The 23,315-nt window shown below is 45.3% G+C and overlaps 1 protein-coding gene across 12 annotated transcripts in view; it reads right to left on the bottom strand.

Annotated features, from left to right (window-relative positions):
- The window catches only part of CERS4 (ceramide synthase 4), a 45,317-nt gene extending 27,120 nt beyond the window's left edge, over positions 1-18,197 (bottom strand). The window contains exons 1-3 of one of the 12 annotated variants that reach the window (XM_085562714.1): positions 17,962-18,187; positions 13,882-14,117; positions 10,242-10,296 (exon numbers count right to left, since the gene is read on the bottom strand). In XM_085562714.1, the coding sequence (XP_085418840.1) occupies positions 10,242-10,261 (20 nt within the window). In that variant the 5' untranslated portion in view covers positions 10,262-10,296; positions 13,882-14,117; positions 17,962-18,187. Of the gene's footprint in view, positions 1-10,203; positions 10,297-12,922; positions 13,254-13,597; positions 13,699-13,810; positions 14,118-17,961 lie in introns of those variants that run through there. The other 11 variants (XM_085562719.1, XM_085562722.1, XM_085562716.1 and 8 more) reach the window with 11 other exon arrangements.
- Positions 18,198-23,315: the final 5,118 nt, after the last annotated feature.

Genomic DNA, 23,315 nt, shown 5'->3' with positions numbered 1-23,315 from the left:
CCAACCTCAAAATGTTGGTAAACTTTCTCAGCAGTTAAAAATCTCAACTCTAGTTGGGAAAAGCATTAGGAATACCTAGGAGAACTCCAAGAAGACATTTCCTCCTTGGCTCAGCTCTTCAAAAAACATTTCTTCAGTAGGTTTTCCAACTGTACAGGCAGAAGGCATGATGAGGAAAGATGCCATCACAGCCAGCTTTGCAGCTACACAATCCCACATTCTCCCTCCAGAAATGTATATATCTGGCAACAACACAAAGCCACACTTGGTAGAGAACAGCAGCTCAACTCCACTGGGGACTCTGCAGGAGAATACAAAATCGATGTCCAATTTGCTTAGGGGAGATGTATATATTCAGTGTGCTAAGGAAGCAAATAGCCAGTACTAATTGACACTCATGTGCAAAAAACAGATAGTCAGGATCACTCTCATGGAATATTCATCTTTGCAGCAGTCTTTACACATTGCAAAAATAAAGAACAGGGTACTGTATGAAGCAACACATATATCTTTTGCAATTTATGCAGGTCAAGTTCTCAAGTCAAGGCTGCTGAAAAGCTGAAGACAATGGTGTGTCTAAAAGGCCCTTTGAGCACCCACAGAAAAGTGTGTGCCCATTTCTTTCTCATAAGTTCTTTATACTTCACACAGCATCTGTCCTGCACTGTAGCTTTGTAACATGCCAAACCAAGCCCTTCAGCTCTGAACAAAGGTCTAACAGAGAAGACACCCCCGCACACAGAGCTCAGCAAGAACAGAGATAACAAACAACAGTGGGAAACACTGGACAGATCAACATAAAGACTTAACATACAAACTTGACATAACAAACAGCCAACAAAATTGTAAATGCTGAAAGAACAATTTTAGGTTGGTTGTAGAAAGGTATGTGTAAGGATGAAACCAAAACCAGAGAAGTATCACAGCTATACCATGGGGTAAGGGAGGACAAGGCTTCAGCACTTCCTGAGCCCATAGGACACCAAGAGAAGGCTAGCAAAGTGGACTTCACTGAGCTCCTTTGAGGTGACACAGGTCTTGAAGCAACTGGACTCTGAAGCCCAGTGGCCCCATTCACTGTATTTACTTTGTTGAATCTTGCCTTTCCTGGTATTGATTTTTTTTTTTCTGTTTTTGTGAATATAGTGGTTTCATCTGAATCCTCATCATTACAAAGGTCTCTTCTCTTGGGCTTGCTGAGCTGCTCCAAGGAGAGCAGGAATTGCTGCATCCACAGTGCCTGCAGCAGAGCAGCACAGCAGGGTCCCCACCCTGAGCCACAGAACACCACTGCACCTAACCTTGCAGGGCCAGGTTTCGCTTTCCAGGCAGAACTGTTTGAAAAGAAGCAGGGCATCCAGCTAAAGAGGTTACTGCTTGTCTCACAGGTAAAATGGCTAAGCAGGTTTATGCAGGCAATGATAACTGTTCCTTACATCTTTAAAGAGTTATTCTCTTTCTTCACTTACAGACTCCATTCCCAAGCAAAACATTACTATATTGGTACATAATTATTCATGTAAATTTACATGTGTGAATACAGCAGATAAGGGTGGGGATGAAACAGAGAGAAACAGCTTACACAACTTGGAAAGACCTGGCTACAGAGGCCTTCAAGTGCTCATTTATAGCAGACATGGTCTATTGTCTACAGGTGGATTATACAGGTTTGTGGGTGAACCATGCCAAAGGTACAAACATCCCTGCAGTGGCTCTGGGCCAAGCCATTTAGGTCAGCCAAGTCTTACTAGTTTAAGTGCAGCATCATGTTAATGGCCTGGCTGCCAGAGCAGTGCAGGGATTCCTGCAGCAGCCTTCCTGGTAGGGCCAGTTTTCCCAGGATGCAATTATCCCCTGCAGCACAGCACTGCCACAGGGGAAATCACTGGTTGATGCGGACACCACCACAAGGTTGCAGTTATGCTGCTTCTCGAGTCAAGTTGCTTTATTTTTCCATGGGGTTAATGCTAAAGCAAACCAAGAAAATCTCTTCAGTCTCGATATGTTGGAGACCAAAATGGAGAGGCTTGTCCTATCTTCCCGAGAAACTGGGGTCAAGAAACAAAGTCCTCCGTATAGCTCTAAAGGTTCCTGTTATTTCAAACTGGAAGAGCCATTATGTTCCTGCCCTACTCTGGCTCATATTGCCTACATTTGAGTTTCCATTGCCTATTATGCATTTGAACCTTTAACTCATTTTACTAAGAAATCAGTTAGCCAAGAACTCCATGAATTAATTCTCTCCTGATAGCTTTTCTTGTTTGACACTTCCCATAATCCTGATGTCTTCAACTAAAGCTACTTATTAGAGCTACTCAAGAGAAGTTACTAGTTTAGACATGAAAATTACTGCATCTCTTTTAGGCAGAAATAAATAATTTTAACAATTAAAGCTCTGACTAACATAGCACAGGCTATCTTTTCAACACTCATATTATAGTTAATATCTTAATCTCCATCTCCAAGAATTTTTCTTTTTTTAAACCTTCACACTAATGATCACAATACTGGTATTATAGTTTAGGATAATTTTTTTTCTTTCTTTGATTTTATTTGTTTTGTATTCTTTGTAAAATCTTTTATGCATCTCTTCTAATATATATCAAGACTTGTTAAAATTTATTGATAAAAAATCACTAAAGATTTGGTAAAATTTATGGATAAAAAAATCTTTGCTCCAAAATTATTAATTACATGTAGCATTATTTTCTGCATACTGAGACGGTGATTAGTTAGTTAGAGTCTCTCCTACCTGAAGGGAATACATTAATCTTTTCAAATTTCACTTCAGTTTTGATTTTGATTTCCATTTCCTCATCTCTGTTACCCATCCTGGAATCATATCTGCTTTCAGATATCACCTTATTCAAAACAACATTTCCCCTGCCCAAGATCCCTTTTTCAACTATGTTTCTCTTGGTTCTTTACCATTTTAAGACTTTTCTTATAATGCAAATTTAATCATTGATGTACAGTGTCAAAGGGACTCAGCTGAAATTTATCAATTAAGAAAAATGCCAAGAAGGTCCTCCCATGGTAATGAAAAAATATTTAAACCTTTCCATATAGTACCAGTCCATGAACTACTGATTGACCTTAGCCCTCCTAGCATGCTTCCTCACCCTGTCAAAGTAACATTCCTACAGAACCCATCACCCTCTACACTTCCATTTCTTTGAACTTTTTTTGCAGATTTTTACAAGCCTGCTTGCTCTGGCCATAACTGATGCAGAATCTCCAATCACATGTACAGGTTTTAGTATTAATCCCTTTTTACCTGCAGCTAATTCTGCTTTTTTTGTCTAGTTCCCCAGCCTTCTCATATCTTCCTCTTGTGACTCTACACACCCCTTTCCCTAAAACTACAATTTCTGGCAGAACCTTCATTTCTTTTTGCATGAAATAATATGTTTAAACTCTGACCAGTAGCAAGAGAAATGAAACTACAACCTCCTTACCTTCATAATCACCAACACTATGTTCACCAGGCTGACCCTCCTCACCCAGACTCCATTCTCCATATCCTCTTCTTTGGAAGATAATTGAAAATTTGAAATGATTTGTGCAGCCTTGTTTCTCCACCAACATCCAGTTGCCCTCAGCTTCCTAGCTTTTAGATGTTCCCCTCACTTAGATCTACCAGCTGACATTTCCTACCAAATTATTTCATGTCTGCTGTTTACACAAGAACAAATTCATTTTCTAAGTCATGTGCTGTTCTGTTCAAAGGCAAAAATTTTTATGTACACCATCTTTTGGGAGAGCTCTGTTCCAGAAAAACCCTAAAATGCCCAATCAAACATTTGAAACTGCAAATAGACACAAACTTGCTTACCTAGATCTGCAGAGAACATCTTCCTCACCCAGCATGAATTCCATACTAACCTCCCATACCTTATGCTCCACTTGCCAGCTCCTTCCTTGCTGGGCTGCTCTGCCTGCGAGTGCCTGGCTCCGAGCAGACTGCGAGTATGACCCACAGCACAGGTTTCAGCTGTTGTCACTCACCACGTCAGAATGCAAATCAGACAGCTCTTCTTATTCAATCATCCCTCACTGAGGGGAATGAGTACAACTTCCTGGTTTTGCCCAGTGAAAAACAAGCATTAGTTTATTTAGCTAAAAACAAGGCCAGAAAAGGCCCCAAATACCTCTGGCTTCACCATGTCTTTGGTCAGAAGTTGCTCAGAGCAGTGTACCCCAATTTTTCTTAGCCTCCCTCTTGCTACCAATGTACTTTCAGAAGCTGTTCTGGGTGCTCTTCACGTCCCTCATTCCAGCTGAGCTTTAGCTTTCCTACCTGCATCCTTCTTTCCCTAGGCAACATTTCTATATTGCTCTTGGCCATTCATACATCTCCCACCTTCCTGATGCTCCCTGCTTGTGATTAAGCTCAAGCAACAGGTCCATGCTTATGCTCGTTTGCCTACTACCATGTTTATTTGTCTTCCTACATGTTGCGATGGACGACATGTGCTTGGATCTGACTGTCCTGGAAGATAGCACCTTTACATGCCAGGAAAGTCTCCCATGAACTGCTGACAAGTAGATCGCTGAAGAAGTGCAAATCTCCTCTCCTGAAAGTTAAGAAAAACCCAAGAAGGTAGATATAAATTTTGAAATACCACAGCTGCTTGTGCCATATTTTTCCTCCAAGAAACTGGAGATACTTCCCTACTAATGCTGCAAAAACCTGTGCTGAACTGCAGCCCTCATCAAACTAGTCTGAAAAACAAAGTACTGTATTAAGTTATCAGGGTAAAAGCAACAGAGACAAAAGCTGAAGACCTTTTCTGTTTGGCTGGTACCTAGTCCATGGCTGAATTATTAAATGAAGTAACATTGCTGTTACATGCCAACATGAAGTAACATACCTTCCAAGGGCAGGGTGAGGTAACATAAACCTTGTTGTCCTGACACTTGGGAACAATGTTCTGCTACTGAACATTAACTGTACAAACGCACAAACAAACAAAATAATTGAAAAACCACAGGACACTGCATGCTGATTGTTTGGCCACAGCACTGTGCAGAAAGCTACAGACCATGTTAAGGCTTAGTAAGGACAACAGACACCACTGGCGTTCAAGTAAAGCAACTGAGGCACTCAAAGCACCAGCTACAACATCTCCACAAAACACATAGTCCCAGACATATGTGTGTTTCTCAAGAGTGCAAAGGTAAAATATAACAAGGAGACACCTATAAACCCCAAATGAGCTACTTATCAATTTCTTTGTATTTTTCCTTCATCCTTTCTCCTGACATCTACTATTTCCTCCAGTCTCACTGTAGAAACAGCTGTCACTGTCTGACATCACTTAATAGAATTGAGGAAGAAAATCAAGTTATTTGCCTCAGGCCACAGTGAGCTAAGAAGACAGGTTGGAAGATCAGTCAAAGAATCAAGAGGGAGATTACTTCTCCTAGAACTGCTCACCTGTTTTTTCTCTAAATTTATCAGTATCAAAGAAAGAGTCAGACAATCTTAATGAGATCATGTCCTTCAATCTAAGTTAAGAGACAGTAAAATCTGCCAAAAAGCTTCTAATCAGAAATGCTTTTTATCCACAAAGATTGTACCAACAGGCAGTTCATACACCAATAGAAGCCTTTTGACAGATTTTGGAAGAGAAAGGCACAAAAAGGAATCACACGGTGAGAATACACACTGAATAAGGCTCAAGACTTTGAGCCTGGGCAGCAATAACTTAGTGAGAAACTCTTACAAAGGCATGTTCTGGCCTTTCAACCCAGTTTATGGGCATGGATGTTCAGGTGCTGGAGGAGCAAAAAATACTTGTCCAGATCATTCATGACAATATATACCCCTGACACTTTTTCTACTACCAACTGAAATCACTCAACTGATTATCACTAACCCTGTTACTCAACAAACACATACCAAGCCTTGAAAAGTTTAATTCTAACTTAAAAATTGAGAATAATAAAAAGCAGGTGGGAGGTTCAAGCTTCCAAGTCATACTTGAGTCACATTAAAATACCAACACAGCTCTCAATAAAGCCGCTTTCTTATGACAGTGCAATGCTTCTCCAATGCATTACCTGACTCTCCAGCCCTTTTGAAGAATAAACATTCCTAAATAATCATACTGTTGTGGTCTGATGGCCCTCTCCTCACCTATCCTCTAAGAATCACCCTTGGCAACCCCTTCTGGTCCCTTCCAAGACAGCTCTTCCTCTTCTGTCCTTTTGCCTTCAGCCACACTCCAGGTTCCACAGTCTGTGCAGCCCTCAGAAGCTCTTCATCCATAGTTTCACCTACAATTCCTACTTTCCTGCAGCCCAAAGCATCACCATTGCTCCTAATTCATACAGTCAAACCCTACAGTGAATCAAGCACTTTTGTCCCTCTTTCTCCCCCAGCAAGACCATTTCCCCAGACAAGTTTTCTAATTCATCACACCAACACCTCTGAGCATCCCCCTCAGTGAAGTGCTGAACTCCTGAACAGCTGATGTTGGGGCAAAACAAGAGAACCTGCTGTGTTAAATAAGGAGGCCTAAGGGACCAATCTGTGCAACCTCTTCCACAGACCTCGCAAAGATCAAACAGCAAAGTAGAATGCCAACATAGATTAGGAAAGTGCTTACCTATCACTTGGGATTAATCTGTTGCTGAAGTTGAGGGAGGCATCCTCTATTACATGCAGTACACCTACACACACAGTGAATGACTTTTCACACAACCCTTGCTCTCCTCCCTTATGCAGGGAACACACAGGCTTTAATTACTTTCTATGAGTTGGCTTTAAATTTCAGTATCAACAGTTCCATCAGTTTCCCAGGTATTTGTTCCTGCAAACTTCCCAGCCTGTTCTAAAGCTTAGGGGAAAAAAATTAATTACGCTAAAATTAAGATTCTTTTAAATTATACTCCTACCTCTAAAACTAGTACATGCTTTCATGATTTTTCATTTCAAAACACAAAACTTAAAACCTTATCTCAGAACATCTACATTCCCAACATTACTGCAAAAGCAAAATATGTCAAAAACATTGAGATAGCAACTGATTGAAAGATTTCTCCTTCTCAAAGATTAAAAGCATTGAGAGTCACTTTTCATAAGCATTATTGCTTAATGAATAATGCAATCTGTCACATGATGATGTTCATTGAAAAACAAATGTGAATATGAATTATTCTTCATTAGCACAGATTACTTAAAAGCTCTGTGATAGGAACAGCCTATGAAGCAGAATGTAAAACTCTGGCTGTTTCTGTAGGCACTGCACTCTTTTCTTTGCTGGAAAGTGCCTAACATGAAGAGAACCTGCCTCCAATGGAGCTTTACCTATTACACAAACAAATCACTATAGGATGGTGTATTCCTTGTCAAGATTTGAAGCCTGCAACCACACTGTGCTATTTATCCAGCAATTCTGGCATTATGGGATGGCTCAGCTACATGTGCAGTGGGACCCTTTCAGTAAGTGATCCCGCTGGACACAGACAGGGCTCATTGGGATTGCTCAGCCCTTGTCTTCTGCCGAACACGGTCATTCCTCAACCTGGACTCCTGATCTGCTGAGGAACCCTGTGTTTGCTGACGGATCGGAGAGAGAACTCCGACACCCATGCGATCCTCTGCGGAGCAGCCACCGGTCTGCCGCAGCGCAGCCGGCCGCTCCTCCGAGCCGGCGCCGCGGGGCCGCGCAGGGCGAAGCGGCCGGCGGCCCCGGCCGGGCGGGCACAGCGGTCCTTTGTAAAACACCCGTCCTCAGGGTCACTTTCTCCTCACTGCAATTCACCACAAGTAACTTCACAAGGAAAGTCACACGGAAGTGATTATTTGGGGAATTCTGCTTTCATGCTTTTAATTCAATATCCTCTCTAAACAGAAATTCCTCAGATCTTTTCTTTGAAAACATTAAACACAGACTCTGACAATTCATCTTTCAAGCCCTACAGAAGGATTTTGCAAATATGTATGAAGACTGACAGATGAACAACAGGGAAGCCATTGTCCCAAAAGCTCTTACAGTACCTCAGGGATAAAAATAACTCTGCTCATTACAAACAAAATAATGTGAACACTGCCTGTAGTTTACCTCTTTCACAATTTATTTTTCCTTATCTGTTTTGATTTAAAGCCTTGGCATTTTTTGGGTTGGAAGGCATATGCCATAACCTGTGACTACCAGTGCAGCAAACGCACAAAGAAAAGTATTTGAAGAATTTCTTTATTTTTGAAACTGACTTTTAAAACAAAGACACTAGTTCTGGTCAAAACCAGTTTCAGTAAAAGGTGAATCAGTTTCAAAGTTTATGGAATTACTGCAGTCCTCTTTGAATGCATTTCCTATTTTTCCAAATAAAACTCCTGGATTAATTAAAACTAAAGCATATTGGAAAAGGAGTGGGCAACATGCATTGGATTCTTGACATTGCTGTTTAATTCTGGACAAATCTGCCGAGGCATACTCATCAGTAAAGATGACAACACCATAAAAACAACCCCCAAGATAACAGCCTTAAGTGGACTTTCAAAACTGGGAAAATGATGACATTTTTTCTTTTTACTTAAGAAGAACCTGCAATAGGGTGCCGGTAGAATTAAATACAAAACCTTCAATACAGATATACTAAAGGTGAATACATGCAAATAGCAGAGACCTACAATAAAACGCAAACCTTTATTTGAATGAGGAGGGTGGCCAAGGGCACAGAACAGACTTGCAGACACCTGGAAAACACCCCACAGCCATGTCCATATGTGAGACCAGGAGCACTGAGACACACCACGAGCAGGTACAAGGACAGGAGCTCTGCCAACACCTGAAGTGGCCAGGATGCATCCAGTGGAGAACAACGCTTTGCATCCTCAACCCTTTACAGCAGGCCCAGCCTGGGCTGGGTAACAGCTCCTGGAACTCATCCAGAACCAGAGCCTGCACTGGGCATTCCAGGGCTGTCCATGCTGCTGGGCAGGAGGCAGTGCCCAGCTCCTGGCAGAGGTTCCCCTACAGCTCCTCTCAAGTCTACTGCAGGTCTAGGGACTCCATGAGCTGCAGCTTTTACGACAGAACCTGCAGTGTGCTGGAAATGTGTAAACTCCACACCTGCAACAGATGCCACTGAAGTGTTCAATTACTCAATTAATATTAACTAGAATGAAGATAATTAATTTTACTAGTAAGAAATAATTACAAGATTTTGGCCTCCTAAAGAGTAATCTATTTTTAAGTAAGCCTTTTGACTTCTGCTTTTCCTTTACATGAAAGCGTGGCTTTTCTTCTACAGGGAAGAAACCTGGAACAGACATTAGAAATACAAGCAGGATATAAAACAGAGAGCACAATAAACAGTTCTGACTCCAGAAATCTCGTGACATTTTTGTTCTTGTCAACAGGCTCTAAACTCACAGCTAAAGTGGAGTCAGTTCAAAACCGCATGCCCCTCAGTTCAACTGCACCTCCACTGGATTTTAGTGTGAACTTGTTATGTCATAGTAATGTCTGGATACATCCAATGAGTCTAAATTTGTTAAACAAATGTGGTTTTTCAGAAAATGTTGTGATATAATGACTCAGTTTTCAGCATTTCAACATTTTATTCATGTTACTTACACCCTACAGTACAGAAAATCAAGATGGACTCTTTGTTCTGACTTGTGCATGTCAGTACTTTCATGTTCTATAATCTTCTTTCTTCTAAGTTTACTTTTACCTGAACAAAGCCTAAGACTGGAGGATAACAGTGATAAAAGAAACAGATGTGCTTCCTTTAAGATTATATCAGTGGGTGGAGAGATCCACTACAGTCCTTAAAATGAAAGTGCTGCTCTTTCCAGCATGAAGATTCCCCTGCTGAGAGAGGCTCCTTACAACTGAGAGCCAGTGTAAACCAACAGAGCCATCAAAGACTGGACCCTGGCCTCCACCCAATCCGGCCAGCCCTCCCAAATCACTGCCACAACCCCACCATGCTCAGCACAGGAATTTGTGAGGCTTCACAGAGAACCAGCTTGAGAAAAAGATTTGGGTTTAAACCAAACTTCTTTTGTTTTTACTTGGGAGTGATTTTACCCCATACCAGTTCCTCAGTGCAATTCACTTTCTGGCTTCAAAATAATTTGTGCAGGTTCAATGCAAGGTGTAAGGGGAGATAACAAGTGGCCCAGACCCAGCAAAGGTGGCACCTCTCTCTACAGAAACACAGCTCAAGCTAATGAAACTGTACCTCTACTGAGCTCCAAATGTCCATCTGCTACATCATACCTGGAAATATCTGGATTCATATCATCAAATCCTTACAGGCCTCTACAAAAGGAACCTAAAAAAAAACCCAAAAAACATATAAAACAACAAAACAAAACAATCAAAACAAAACAAAAAACCACCAGAAAGTTAAGCCTAAATATGTGATAGATGCAGCCCCAAGCAATTTCTGGGCATACATACACAACTGCAGGTACCCTCTGGATCATATCACACCAAACACCATGCCTGTATTTCTCTCCTATTTCCTTCAGGAGTGAGTAGCAAACTTACAGAACTATCCCCTACTCATCTCAGACCTGAAAAAGTAGTGTAAAATAACATTCTAGCTGCATTTTAACCTCTTGCAGAGAAATTTGCTATGAATTAGGATTCAAAGATTCCCCGAGGGATCTTTCATTTACAACTGCTTCCAAAGTCTGGACAAATTATCATGACCTTGGCAGGTGGCACCCAGCTGCTACAGCTCAGCTGTGAGGTCCCTTGATCTGCTGCAAGCACTGGTCACATGTACTTGTTCTGTGCACAGTGCTCTCCAAAAAGAGAAGTCCCATGGAATTGCCTTGGAAGAAAATGTGACCAAGCTCAGGCATGCGCCCAGGTGGCTGGAGCCTTGTCACCTGTAGCTGTATGGACTAAACACTCCTTCACCATAATCACTTTTCACAAGCAGAATTAGCAGCTTTGCAATTTGACTTTTGTGTATTGAGCCCACATAAGCCACTTCCTAGAATAATGCTAAAATAAGTGATCTACAGAGGCTTTCACTTCCTTCCCTGCCCTGTATTGTTCTCTGCCATAAACATGTCAGAAAAGAAAAATTTGGATAATTCTCTGAGCCTGAAAGCAATTTCCCCTCAAAAGCTCTGCTCAGAAGAGACTAGAGTATTATAAAAGCTAGAGCTAAAATAGAGACTAAAAATTTAGAAAAATAGTATCAATTTTCTTGTTATGTATCTCAAAGAACAGAAAGCAATTGGACTTTCCTGACACCTTTTTGCTTCTTGAGCCTTCTTGGACTCATGAATATGATCAAGGATTCTCATTAACTTCTGTCAGAAAAAATATGAATTGCAGGAAGGCCTAATATAGTTATTTTTGTGTTTATGGGACACTGCCAGGTTTATAGAAGATTGGCTGTTGTCAAGATGTTGACACTCCAGAGCTCATGTGCTCCTTCAGATAAGACATAATTTAAGTTCTGCATTCAAAAGGATGTTAGAAACTGCAAGTGGTGTTAAAAAACCAATGAAAATGTGCTCCATCAATCTGGTGACCTCAGGAAGTGAAGGAAAAAAGCTCTATCACGAGGAGAAGCTTTAAAAATAAGACTTCTTTCATTCTATTTTGACAAAAAGGCATATACCAGGAAACTGAACTTTGAAGCCTGTGAGGATGCCTGCACGAGTACACAACCGTGGGCCTTGGGAGTTCAGACAGGTTGGTGTCCCCAAACAGACTTGGGAAGCAAGAGCAGATAGCTGAGACATCCTCCAGCACCACTTGTCTCTCATTTGGTAATGCAGGGTCTCCCCAGACACTGTCCAACAACATGGGAAATGACACAACTCAGGTGAGTTTTTTATTTTGATTAGAGCTGAAATCCCTAAGCCCAACATGAAAGGTTAGAAGCATGAATCTAATCTTTGCCACATGTGAACAGAGGAGCTAAGTCTCTTGTAGTTACTGATGTGAGAGACAGCAGAATTAAACCCATTTCTGTGGATTTTGGTAGACTACAATGAAAGAAAAGGACAAAAATAATTTTTCATTGCAGGTGTTTACTGTCCTTCCTGTCTGGAAGCAATTGTCAGGCTGTGAAATCTCTACTGTATCTCCTTAACAACTCTGACATTACATGGGAATTAGATTAAGAAAATTAATATTATATGCAAAATTCAACAGATTTTAAGAGCTAATAAGCCTCAGCAGCTTTGATTCTCAGTAAAAAGCTCTTTTGGCTGAACATAAGATGCACTTTTCCATTTTGGCATTTTCTTTGCTGCTCTGAACACAAGTATTTCACGAAGTCTTATCTTTCAGTGTACAACCCCCAGGTAAAAAAAAAAAAAAGCTTTGGCCTTTTTTTTAAAACAGAAATACAGAAAAAATTCCTCTGCATTTTCAAGTCTCATGGCCATCTTGATAATCTGAACTTGTAGATTCATCAGTCATCTGCTGAGTTTCACATCTCACCCCAGTTCTCACTGGTGGCTGAAGGAGAGGTAGGTTCCTTCTGAGGACAAATTTCACCACGTGCGTCCTCTCTCACACACCTGCCATCTGACTCTGACAAAACTTATCTCACAAAACTCCATATTACACTTTTGAAAGAAGGAATTACCTTTAACTGATGATAAACTGATATAGATAAAGATGCATTTTCCAATATGGTGAGCTAAACTTCAGCTGTCAGACTGCAAATTAACACTGGTCTGCTCCAGAAACACACACCTCATGCCCTGACACCTACCTTTACTCTTATCCCATTGTCATTACCTCCTAAAACCTACCAGTTGGTCTGGCTTGAAATAATTCCAGAAGTGGAGTTTGCTGCCAAGGATCTGAAGTTTTTGGCAACTCCAGTCTAAAATTAGGGTTGGTTTTTTGTCACTATCCTACTTGAATTTTGATCATTACACAAATCTTTCTAAAAACAATTCAAATCACAAACTAAATACCTCAGCCTCTTGACCAGCTTTGCCGTCCTTTTCTCTGGGAACAGTTTTCATTGCCAGCAAGAAAATCTTCCCCCAATTCCATCGTTTTTCATGCCACGGGGTAAAAGCGGCGCTCCCGTGCTGGCCGCGGGCTGAGCGGAGCCAGCGCCCCGCGGCCGCCCCGGCCCGGCCCCGCGGCCGCCCCGGCCCTCGCCCGCAGCCCGCTCACCTCCGGCCTCCCGCGCCGGGCAGCGCCGGCCCGGGCTCCGCCGCGCCCCGCGAGCGGCCCCTGCGCGCCCGGGCGGAGCCGCCGCCGGCGGGCCCGGCCCTGCCCCGCTCCCGGCTCTGCCCCGCTCTGCTCCGCTCCGCTCCCGGCCCTGCCCCGTTCCTGGCCCTGACCCGCTCCGCTCCCGGCCCTGCCCCGCTGCCGGCCCTGCCCCGCTCCCGGCCCCGGCCCTGCCCCGCTCCGCTCCCGGCCCTGCCCCGCTCCCGGCCCTGCCCCGCTCTACTCCGCTCCGCTCCCGGCTCTGACCCGCTCCGCTCCCGGCTCTGACCCGCTCCGCTCCCGGCCCTGACCCGCTCCGCTCCCGGCACTGACCCGCTCCGCTCCCGGCTCTGACCCGCTCCGCTCCGCTCCGCTCCCGGCCCTGCCCCGCTCCGCTCCCGGCACTGACCCGCTCCACTCCCGGCCCTGACCCGCTCCGCTCCACTCCCGGCACTGACCCGCTCCGCTCCCGGCTCTGACCCGCTCCACTCCCGGCACTGACCCGCTCCGCTCCCGGCTCTGACCCGCTCCCCTCCCGGCCCTGACCCGCTCCGCTCCACTCCCGGCACTGACCCGCTCCGCTCCCGGCTCTGACCCGCTCCACTGCCGGCCCTGACCCGCTCCGCTCCACTCCCGGCACTGACCCGCTCCGCTCCCGGCTCTGACCCGCTCCACTCCCGGCACTGACCCGCTCCGCTCCACTCCCGGCACTGACCCGCTCCGCTCCGCTCCCGGCCCTGCCCTGCCCGCCCGGGCCCCGGTTCAGGGCGGCCTCGCGGGGAGATCTCGGCGCGGGGGACCCGGGTCTCCTTCAGCGAAATTGCAGCTGCTCTTTACATGGAAAACAGTGGTTAAAGTAATTCATAGTATTTCAGTCGAAACAGGGAGAAAGTGTTCTTCGGTGCACCACGGCTTTGGAATCAGCTCAGGACAGTTGTGTAGATTTCAGGGCTGGGAAAAAAAAACACCCTTAAGATGATCTATTCTGTCCTGTGTTACGAAGGCCAAAAAAAATTCCACTCCATCATTCTTGCTTTCAAGCCTTGGGAGTACAGATCCTGTTTGCTGTTCTGTGCTATAATGCATTCTTGGAGCACTTAAGGCTGTTCCCTTGTCTTACTGAAATGCTGTCCATCAGCTCTTTCTTGCCAGACTTTTCTAAAGCTGTAGTCAGCACGGTTATGATGAACATGCTTATAAATACCTTTGCAGACATAAATGTGAACAATTTTAAAACAAACACAGTGACTTGCTGATAGTTTTCTTGCTTACCCGCTGGAGTCCACCTGCTCCATTCTCACTAGGCAGTGTACAATCCAGCTGCTGGCAAAAGGATGCCTTGTAAAGAGTCTCTGTTACAGTAGCCAGGTTGCCACAGCGTATCAGAGGACATACTTACACAAGGTACTGGGGCCCTGGAGTTACAATCTTGCCAGGAAACTCCGGCCATCTCAGAGCCCCAGGGGACCCCTGTACGCCTACAAGCAGGTGGTTGTCCAGTAGATCCTTGCATGGCATAACTGACACCAACTTAAAACAGTGCTTGATCTGCAATGTCTATAGTTATAAAGCCAGTTTTTCTAGGGCTGATCCGAAGCCCACTGATGCGAATGAAAACTCCCACTGACTTCCAAAAGATTGGGATTGGGCTTTCTACAAGCAACAGTCTGCTTGTTTCAGTGTGTGCAATAGGTGGAACAAAACCATCTAAGACCCCTGGAGCAAGGGAAGGTGCTCATGTGTTGTTTGCCTTTTATTTCCCTTGTGTTCACTGTGACTCTTTTAGTTACAGAGGTGTGACCCAAGTCCTCCCACTCAAGAGGACCCATCTGTGTCCTCACCAGAGGGTCCCCAGCACACAGAGCCACAGCAGCACCACGACCCAGCACAACCCTCTGTACAGCAAAGCAGTGAGCAGAGAAGAACTCAGAGCAGAGCCTTGGTCAGAAGTGCTAACCCTGCATGCCTCAGCAGTCCATAATCATAAATCATGGTGAGTCTAGAATTACAAGTGCTGAATACTGCTACTCAATCCCTCTGCAGAGTGCTGCCTTCAAGCCATGAAAGATACCAGTTTTTTTGGGATCTGTACCTTGAGACATCCAAAGGGTCTGAAGAACAAAGACGGACACACAGTCTCTTACCTACCAGGTGTGTTCAATACTTCATGAAACAATTAGGATATGAAGTACTTAAAAATCACTTTTCATTTCAGAATATGGACTGCTGGACCCCTGCTGGGTTAGTATTTATATGACAATATATTTATGAGTATACACAGATTTATAAAAATGTAATCATTTATCCAGCAGATGCTCACTGTGAACAGGATGATAATGTGTTCAGAGGTCAAACAAGTCCTCTAGTTAGAGTCCATAAGAATGTTACCCTCTGAAACCATGTTCAGTGAGTCCAAATGAAGCTCTGAGCAAGACTGATGGCCATTTTGTCTGTGAGCTCTGGGATGTGATGCTGGGCACTGGAAAAGCAGATGGGTGGCCTTTGCCAATGGGAACAGTACCCACGAGTGGGAAAATGAAGTTCCTCCTAGTCAGTAGGACCTGAGGTAAGCAAGATTAGTTCAGGCTGGAGAAGGCTCTAGGGAGAGCTCAGAGCCCCTTTTACTCCCTTAAGGGAGCTTGGGAGGGACTTTGAGTAAGGGCCTGGAGGGACAGGACAAGGGGGAATGGCTTCCCACTGCCAGAGGACAAGGTTTGATGGGATACTGGGAAAAAATTCTTCCATGTGAGGATGGTGAGGCCTGGCACACTTTGCCCAGGAAAGCTGTGGCTGTCCCATCCCAGAAGTATCCCAGGCCAGGCTGGATGGGACTTGGAGCAACCTGGGATAGTGGAAGATGTCCCTGCCCATGGCAGGGGTGGGAATGAGATGAACTTAAAGGTCTTTTCCAACCCAAGCCATTCTGTAATTCTATGAAACTCCAAATGCAATTGTGCACTGGTACTCCCAGAGCTGGATGTGCCTAGGTCTGGCAGTGGTGAGTGAATGCTTGTGCCTGCTGTGGCACATGATCTGGGCAGACCTGCTGGCCATTGCAGCCTTACTGGTCCATCTGCCCATCAACAAATCTCACCTTGTGTGGATTCTTGCATTCAAGTCACTTCTGAGTTGTGACTAGCATGGCACTTCATCCTACTCTTTTATTCATGCGCCTCTACATCCTAATGAGGATCCCAAAGCCATTATAACTCAAGACCAGGACACAGCATTTTCATGGAAATAGTTCATGTACTCTTGAAATAGATCCTGTTTATGAACAAAAGAGGAGGCTTGTCTTCAGGAGATACTGTAATTCCTCAGGTCTTGAGAGAGGATGCTGTGGTACAGTGTCTAACTGGAACTGCACAGGTAGTTCATGGAAGAACATGCAATTATTTACACCTGAAATTTGATAAGATGCTGTCGCTAACAGGACTATCCTTTTGAACATGCCTTTCTATTATCACTTTATGGCTTTTTTGTCAGAGCAAGGTAAGCTGGGAGTTTTGAAGAAATTATCACTAGCAGACAACTCAGAAATTTACTTTCTTGTAGATCATGGTGAGGCATATGTTTGTGGTCAGGCAATGAGGGTGTCAGGGGGTAGATACTATGGCTGACACATCAGTGATGCTTCTCAAGAGGATCCAAACCATGATTAACTGCACCAAACTTCCTCTCTAAAAATGCTCATGTTCTGAATCAGTGACATTTCTCATGCCAACACTCCCAACACTAACAGTCTGAGGAGTCTTAAAGTCTTCATATCATCAGCTAAGCCAGGTCATTAAAATAAATCCCCACTGTCTTTGCAGAAAGCAGGTATCTCTGTTCCAAGTCTGCTGTGGATTCCTTCTGTAGAGGCTATGAATTCCAGTTCCACCTGGGTGCCTCCACATCTGCTTGCTCATAGCACTAGATATAGCATCATTTTGGCACTGGCTGTGGCCAATGGGGTATTGGGTTTTACATGACTAAAGCAGAAGGAGTCTAGCAAAAAAATGTACAGCAGTAATGGAATGTATGAGCCTGTGGTGCAGAGCCTGGATCTGTGAATGCCATCAAAGCCTGCACATTACAGCAGCAAGAGCTTTATTTTACTCACAGGACCTTTATAAATTGTGCACTCTCCTAGAGAGTGTGCTTGGAGTGCTTTGAACAGGTCTCTTCCATCTCAGTTACACTGAAATGCAGAGATGGTGGGATTTAAAGAACATTCTTTATTAGGAAAATTTGAAAATCTTCTAGGTCTCTTTCCATTTACCAATGGCTATTCCTGTAAAAGCAATGTCTTCTATGAATTTTCTGGAATAACATCTCCTCTTTGAGGGTCAATGCCATCTCAAGACATTACTGCTCATCATACTATTCCCTAGGAAGATAATACACAGCTTCCTGCTAACACCATAAGGATATTTTGATGTATGTGCTTTCCTTTTTCCCACTTAGATAATCCTGAATTCTGTACCATTTAGTTTCTTCATTTGTTCAAGTCTGATGCAGAATTTTTTGTTTGGGCTAAATCGAGTCCCCCTTATCTGTCACTCAGCAGCTGTTTGCTACCTGGACTCTGTCCTAAATCCTGCAGTGACAGGTGATGCCCACTGACACAGCTCCACTTACTCTCTTTCCTGCTGGCATCCCCACCCCAATATTCTGAAACTGGTGTCTGCTCTTAGTGTGTCATTTGGTTTCTGAACCCTAATGTTTAGGGTCACAGAGGGACCTCAGATTCTCTGTGCAGACAGCATGTCACAAATCCCATACCCATCGCTGTTTATTGCAGTTCACTTACCCGCTCCTGCTGCTGGTGGCTGCTGCACTGTCTTACTTGCACATTTTTCCTGCCATGTATCAACCTGAATTGGTTGTCCTTGGATATCCTTACAACCTTGGGTGTGCAGAGAAGGTGGCTTATTTCCTGGTGCCAAAGTTCAGTATCTTGAGAGAAAGGTACAATTTTGTGAGTGTAGTAGAAATAGGAGAGATGCAGACACCATGGGTACTCTCAGATACTGTGTGAGCTCCTCCCCCAGCTCTGTGGGGAGGCACATGGGAGCAGCTTTGTTCCTATTTTAGGTACAGACCAAAGTATCCAAGAGCCATTTGTACTCTCTGTGCAGCCTGGCAGGATTTGGGTTACAAGCCTCAAAGACCTGCTATTGAGAGTGCTGCTCCAGGGGATTACGGGCAGGAAAGCTGTCCTACAATCTCTGTCCTTCAAGAAAGGCTTTCTAAAGTATCCGATCTGTGGCTAATATTAGACTCTGCAACTTCAGCAAGCAATCCAGTGCCCTTTCTGTACTGCTTGGCTCTGCCCATACCTGCTGTGATTTCATCCTGTAGCACCATTTTCAGGGTGAATGTCAGGACCTCGGGACTCACGTCACTGGACACTTAAGGGTCCCTTGGTGATATTTTTGTTGAAAAGGGTGAAGTGTCCTAAGCAAGCCTGCTGGAATGTCAGAACATTGTCCCCTTCCTTTGCACAGCCAGTGCAGCAAAACTCAGGATGATATACTGAATAGCTGATTTTACTAGAAACAAAACTGTCTTAATTTGCATTCCTTTGCTTTTGAATTTCATTCACAGGTTCTCTTACACTCATACAGAAGTACTGAGATGAATGTGTGCAAGTGGTGTTACTTGAGGTAACACCACAAACAGAACAGTGGGTGCTGAGTCCTCATCACATCTCTCAGCTCGTCACGAGTTGCTGGCCATGTGTTGCATTTTGCATACACCTTTCATACCCACCCTGAGGCTCTTGCTCCAGAGAGTGCCAGGGCTTCACCAAGCCTTGCCATGGCACAGATAGGACCCTGCAGCCAGCTCTAGGAACTGAGCAAACTAGAATATTTCAGTTGGAGGAGACCTACAACAACCATCTCATCCACCTGCCTGATCAGGGTTGACCAAAAGCTAAAGTTTGTTCTTAAGGCCATTGTCCCAGTGCCTCTTCAACACTGACAAGTTGGGACCATTGACTGCCTCTCAAGGAAGCCCATTCCAAAGGTTTGACCACTCTCTTCAAAAAGAAATGCTCCCTCATGTCCAGTCTGAACCTTCCCTGGAATGGCTTTGAACCATTTTCAGGAGTGCTGTTCCTGGATCCCAGCTCAGCACTTCACTCTCTATATCCCCTCCTCAGGAAGCTGCAGAGAACAACAGTATAATCCCTCAGCCTCCAAAGGAGACAAGACCAAAGCCCTTAACTGCTCCTCAAGGGCATGCCATCCAGCCCAACCAGCTTGGTTCCCCTCCTGTGGACTCATTCAAGGACCTTCACATTCTTTTTAAATTGTGGGCCCCAATTTATGGGATTGCATTTCCTTTCTATGGGGGGACAAAACAGGGATGCAGTTATTACAGCTATAGTAAATTGTTTCAGGATGTGCTATGCCAAGATTTATTTGCAGTGTGTGGCCCTTTGAAGGGGAGAGAAGATGGTCTTAAAATGTACTGGTTACCAACTTATTTCAAACGTAATTCAAAGCATAGGTTTCAGCTCATAAATCCTGTGTCATTCGCAATCCTGGCTGTTAAAGACTGGGAGAGCTCAAGAAAAAGAAATTTACCTCTATTGTGGTTTGACACTGGTTAAGACAACAGGCACCCATGAAAATCATAATGAAGGGCTCATAAACTAAGTATTGGAAGAAAACACTCTAAGGGCAAAACAGGCTCAAACTTAAAGGTATAAAGTAAATTTAATATTATTTAATATTAGAGGAGGATAATGAGGAGTAAAATAAGCCTTTCAGTTCATCACTTGAGATATTTCTACAGTTTGCTTAGGCAGAGGAGTCTTTTTCTTCTGCTATGCTGTGAGGTCTTTCCTGTGGGAGACAGGTCTCAGTGAATGTGGTTCAGTGTGTCTAATTTCACAAGTAGCAGTCCTGCCCAGCTTGCTATAACATGAGCCCCTCCCACAGGCAAAAGAGTCTTCCCAAAACAGCACGTCATGGGTCACTAGTCCATGGGATGTAGTCTTTTAAGGCTAGGCTTCTCTAGTTTGGAAGCATGGGCCGTTTCTCTTTGTTCAGGTCTCCCACTAGACCACAGCTGTTTTAGCATCCACCAGCTGCAGTGTGAGCACCTTTTCTCATGGGTTGTGAGTAGATCTCTTCATCCCCTGTTGACTTCATGCATTACAAGGGAGCAGTTTGTTTCACCACAGTTCTCACTACAGCTTGCAGAAAAATCTCGATTCCAACACTTGGAGCACTTCCTCCCCTTCTTTCTTTCCACTGACCTCGGTGCCATGATGCTGTCTTTTTCCACGTCTTCACTTCTTTCTCTTTCTCTGACTAGGAGGAAAAAACTGCTGCTCATAAGTACCACTGCCAACAAATCCCATGAATTCAAAGATTCCTGCAGGATCCCACAGTGCTGAGAAGCTGATCTCGTGTAGGTTCCACACTGGGGAATCACCCATCATGCTTCTGCTGCAGCCACGCGGCCCTGCTGCCATTGCTCAGGCAGTGGTGGCTGCCGCGGCGCTGCACCATTCAATGCCTCTCCTTGTGCAGGGCACCGGGAAGGGGAAGCTGCCACCACACCTGCCCTTCTGCCCGTGGCACAGCTGGCTGGGAGTGGCCAGGTGGGCTTGCTGCAGGCTGTGCCAAAATGATGGTGGCTGTGGTAGCTGTATGGCCATACCCAGTGCTGGGATCACCCCTGGCAACGGTGCCTTGCCACCCCTTGGAAAAAACTTCCCATGCATAATTTTGATTTCCTTCTCAAATATGTCACCACAGAGCATTACCAACCTCTCAAGTTGGGCCAGCAGCATGTCCATCTTCAGAGCCATCAGAGATTAGCTCTGTCAGACATGGTAAAGCTTCTGACAGCTTCTCAGAGAAGCTACTTATGTGGCCCTCCTCAAATACTAAAAACTAGGCTGTGCCAAATCAGCACAGTTTCTAGCCTCACAGTGCTGTTGGATGCCTGCTGATCTATCAGACCCATGTTTGGACATATGGAAGGATCTGTGTTGTGACCCTGAGCATGTGTCACAGCTAAATCCCAGCTGGCAACTAAATACCACACAGCTGCTCCTCACCCATCTCCATCCTGCCCCTGGTGGGAAGAATCAGAAAGAAAAGTTAAAGCTCATGGGCTGAGAGAAGAACAGTTTAACAATAAAAAACCCATAAAAGAACCCCACCAATAATAATAAACTTAATACTAATAATTGTTATGAAAAGGAGACAGGGATAAAAAGCAAGAGGAAAAAGTGCAGCCCAATACAGTTGCTCACCATCCACTGACCAATGCCCAGCCCATTCTTGAGCAGTAATCAGCCTATCCTGGGCAGCTCTCCCCTGTTTACTGTCCTAGGTTGACGTTATGGTGTTTGTATCCCCAGTCTGTGTTCTGTTTATGTTTGATATTCTGTTCTGTGCTTTCAGAACTGACTCTGAAAGTGAAGCTTTGTTTTGTCTTGTTAACAGCCGGCTCACCTCCCCCCATGGTCTGCTGTCTAGAAGAGGCTGGTGCTGCCTGGCTTTGCTTGCTTGATTTTTCTGGCTTTCTTTGCTTGCTTGCTCTTGCTCCTACTTCGCCTTTTGCCTTTGCTTTTGCTTGTTAGTTAGTTTAGCTAAGTAGTCCAATTCTTTCTGTTATGAACAAAACAGCCTGGCTGGGACACTTGGCTCGAACTAAGTACTGACATTGAAATGTTAATTACCTAATTGCTCCTGGGAGTCACCTACATCCCCACCCAAAATAGGACTGGGATGCAAAATAATCCAGTGGAATCATGAGAAGGGGTTTTGGGGATGAAAAACACCCCAAAATGAAAAAGAGGGGCACAGTGGAGGGGGCTGGATGGGTGTGCTGGTTGGGGAAAAGGGAACCCCATCCCTAGTCTGTGTTTGACCTGTCACCATATCCTGCAGAGGACCAGCCTGGACTGGGCTGTGGGAAGCAGGCACAAGGAAAACAGACACTCTTCCTGGTGTTACCAGGAGGGAAGGAGAGGGATAGCTGCTGCTGGACTTTGGCATCAGGCTCTGCACATCCCCCCACCCTTCGGCTACCAGTGTGCCAGGAGGAAAGGAGAGAGGACGGTCTGCTGGGACTTCAGATACAGACTGGACACCTCTTCACCTCCGGCTACCAGTGTGCCACGGAGACTCCAGGGACAGACTCTGCCGCCTTCTCACCCTTTGGCTTCCGGAAGAAGCTACAACACCCCCCCGCCGAGCTGACTTTTTAATAAAGAGCTGAACAACAATAAAGGCATAGACCCTGTTCATTTCAATTTGGGGGCTCATCCGGGATAGCCACACACGAAGAGGAACCCTGGACTGCTGAACAGCTCGACCACCGGCTTCGAGGGACCCTCGGGATTTGCTGGCTACTGGACCCTAGGATCAGCGTGAGACGAGCCACGCAGAGGAGCAACGCGGACGAGCCACGCAGAGGAGCAACGTGAAGGGACGACGGATTGGTGAGAAAAACTGGGAGACGAGTGAGTGAGTGAGTGAGTGAGTGAGTGAGTGAGTGAGTGAGCGAGTGAGACGGGGGCCAGCAGCTCGGACCCCCGAAGTGAGAGGGACCCGCTAGTACCGCGTTTCTGGACTCCTGCGAAGGGGCCGGCCGGGAATGGGGGGAAGTGAGTGGAATAGAGGAGTGACTGAGGTGTCTCCTTAGAGGTAAAGGCCCTCCTCTGGGCATGTGGAGATTCTATAGGGATAAAGTCCCTGGCAATCAGGGCGAGGGGGTTGTCCACAGCGGGGCAGGTAGGATGTCCCTGGCAAGTGGGGAAGGATGTCCTGGCAGACAGGGGGCATGTCCTGGCAGGCAGGAGGCATGTCCTGGGAAGAAGAGCGCTTGTCCTGGCAGGCAGGCAGAAGTCACATCTTTGCAGGCAGGGGTCGTGTCCTTGCAGTCAGGGGGCAGGTCCTGGCAGGCAAAAGGCATGTCCTGGCAGAAAGGGGCATGTCCTGGCAGATAGGGCATAGGTCCTGGAAAGAAGGGGGCATGTCCTGGCAGGCAGGGGGCATGACCTGGCAGGCAGGGGGCATGTCCTGGGAGAAAGAGCGCATGTCCTGGCAGGCAGGCAGGTCCTGGCAGGCAGGGGCATGTCCTGGCAGGCAGGGAGCAGGTCCTGGCAGGCCAGGTAGGTGTTATGGCAGGCAG

The sequence above is a fragment of the Lonchura striata genome, chromosome 28 (assembly GCF_050655825.1).
Source record: "Lonchura striata isolate lonStrDom1 chromosome 28, ASM5065582v1, whole genome shotgun sequence".
Taxonomy (NCBI): domain Eukaryota; kingdom Metazoa; phylum Chordata; class Aves; order Passeriformes; family Estrildidae; genus Lonchura; species Lonchura striata.
The sequence above is the reverse complement of the archived record's forward strand: the minus strand, read 5'-3'. Positions and strand labels throughout refer to the sequence as shown.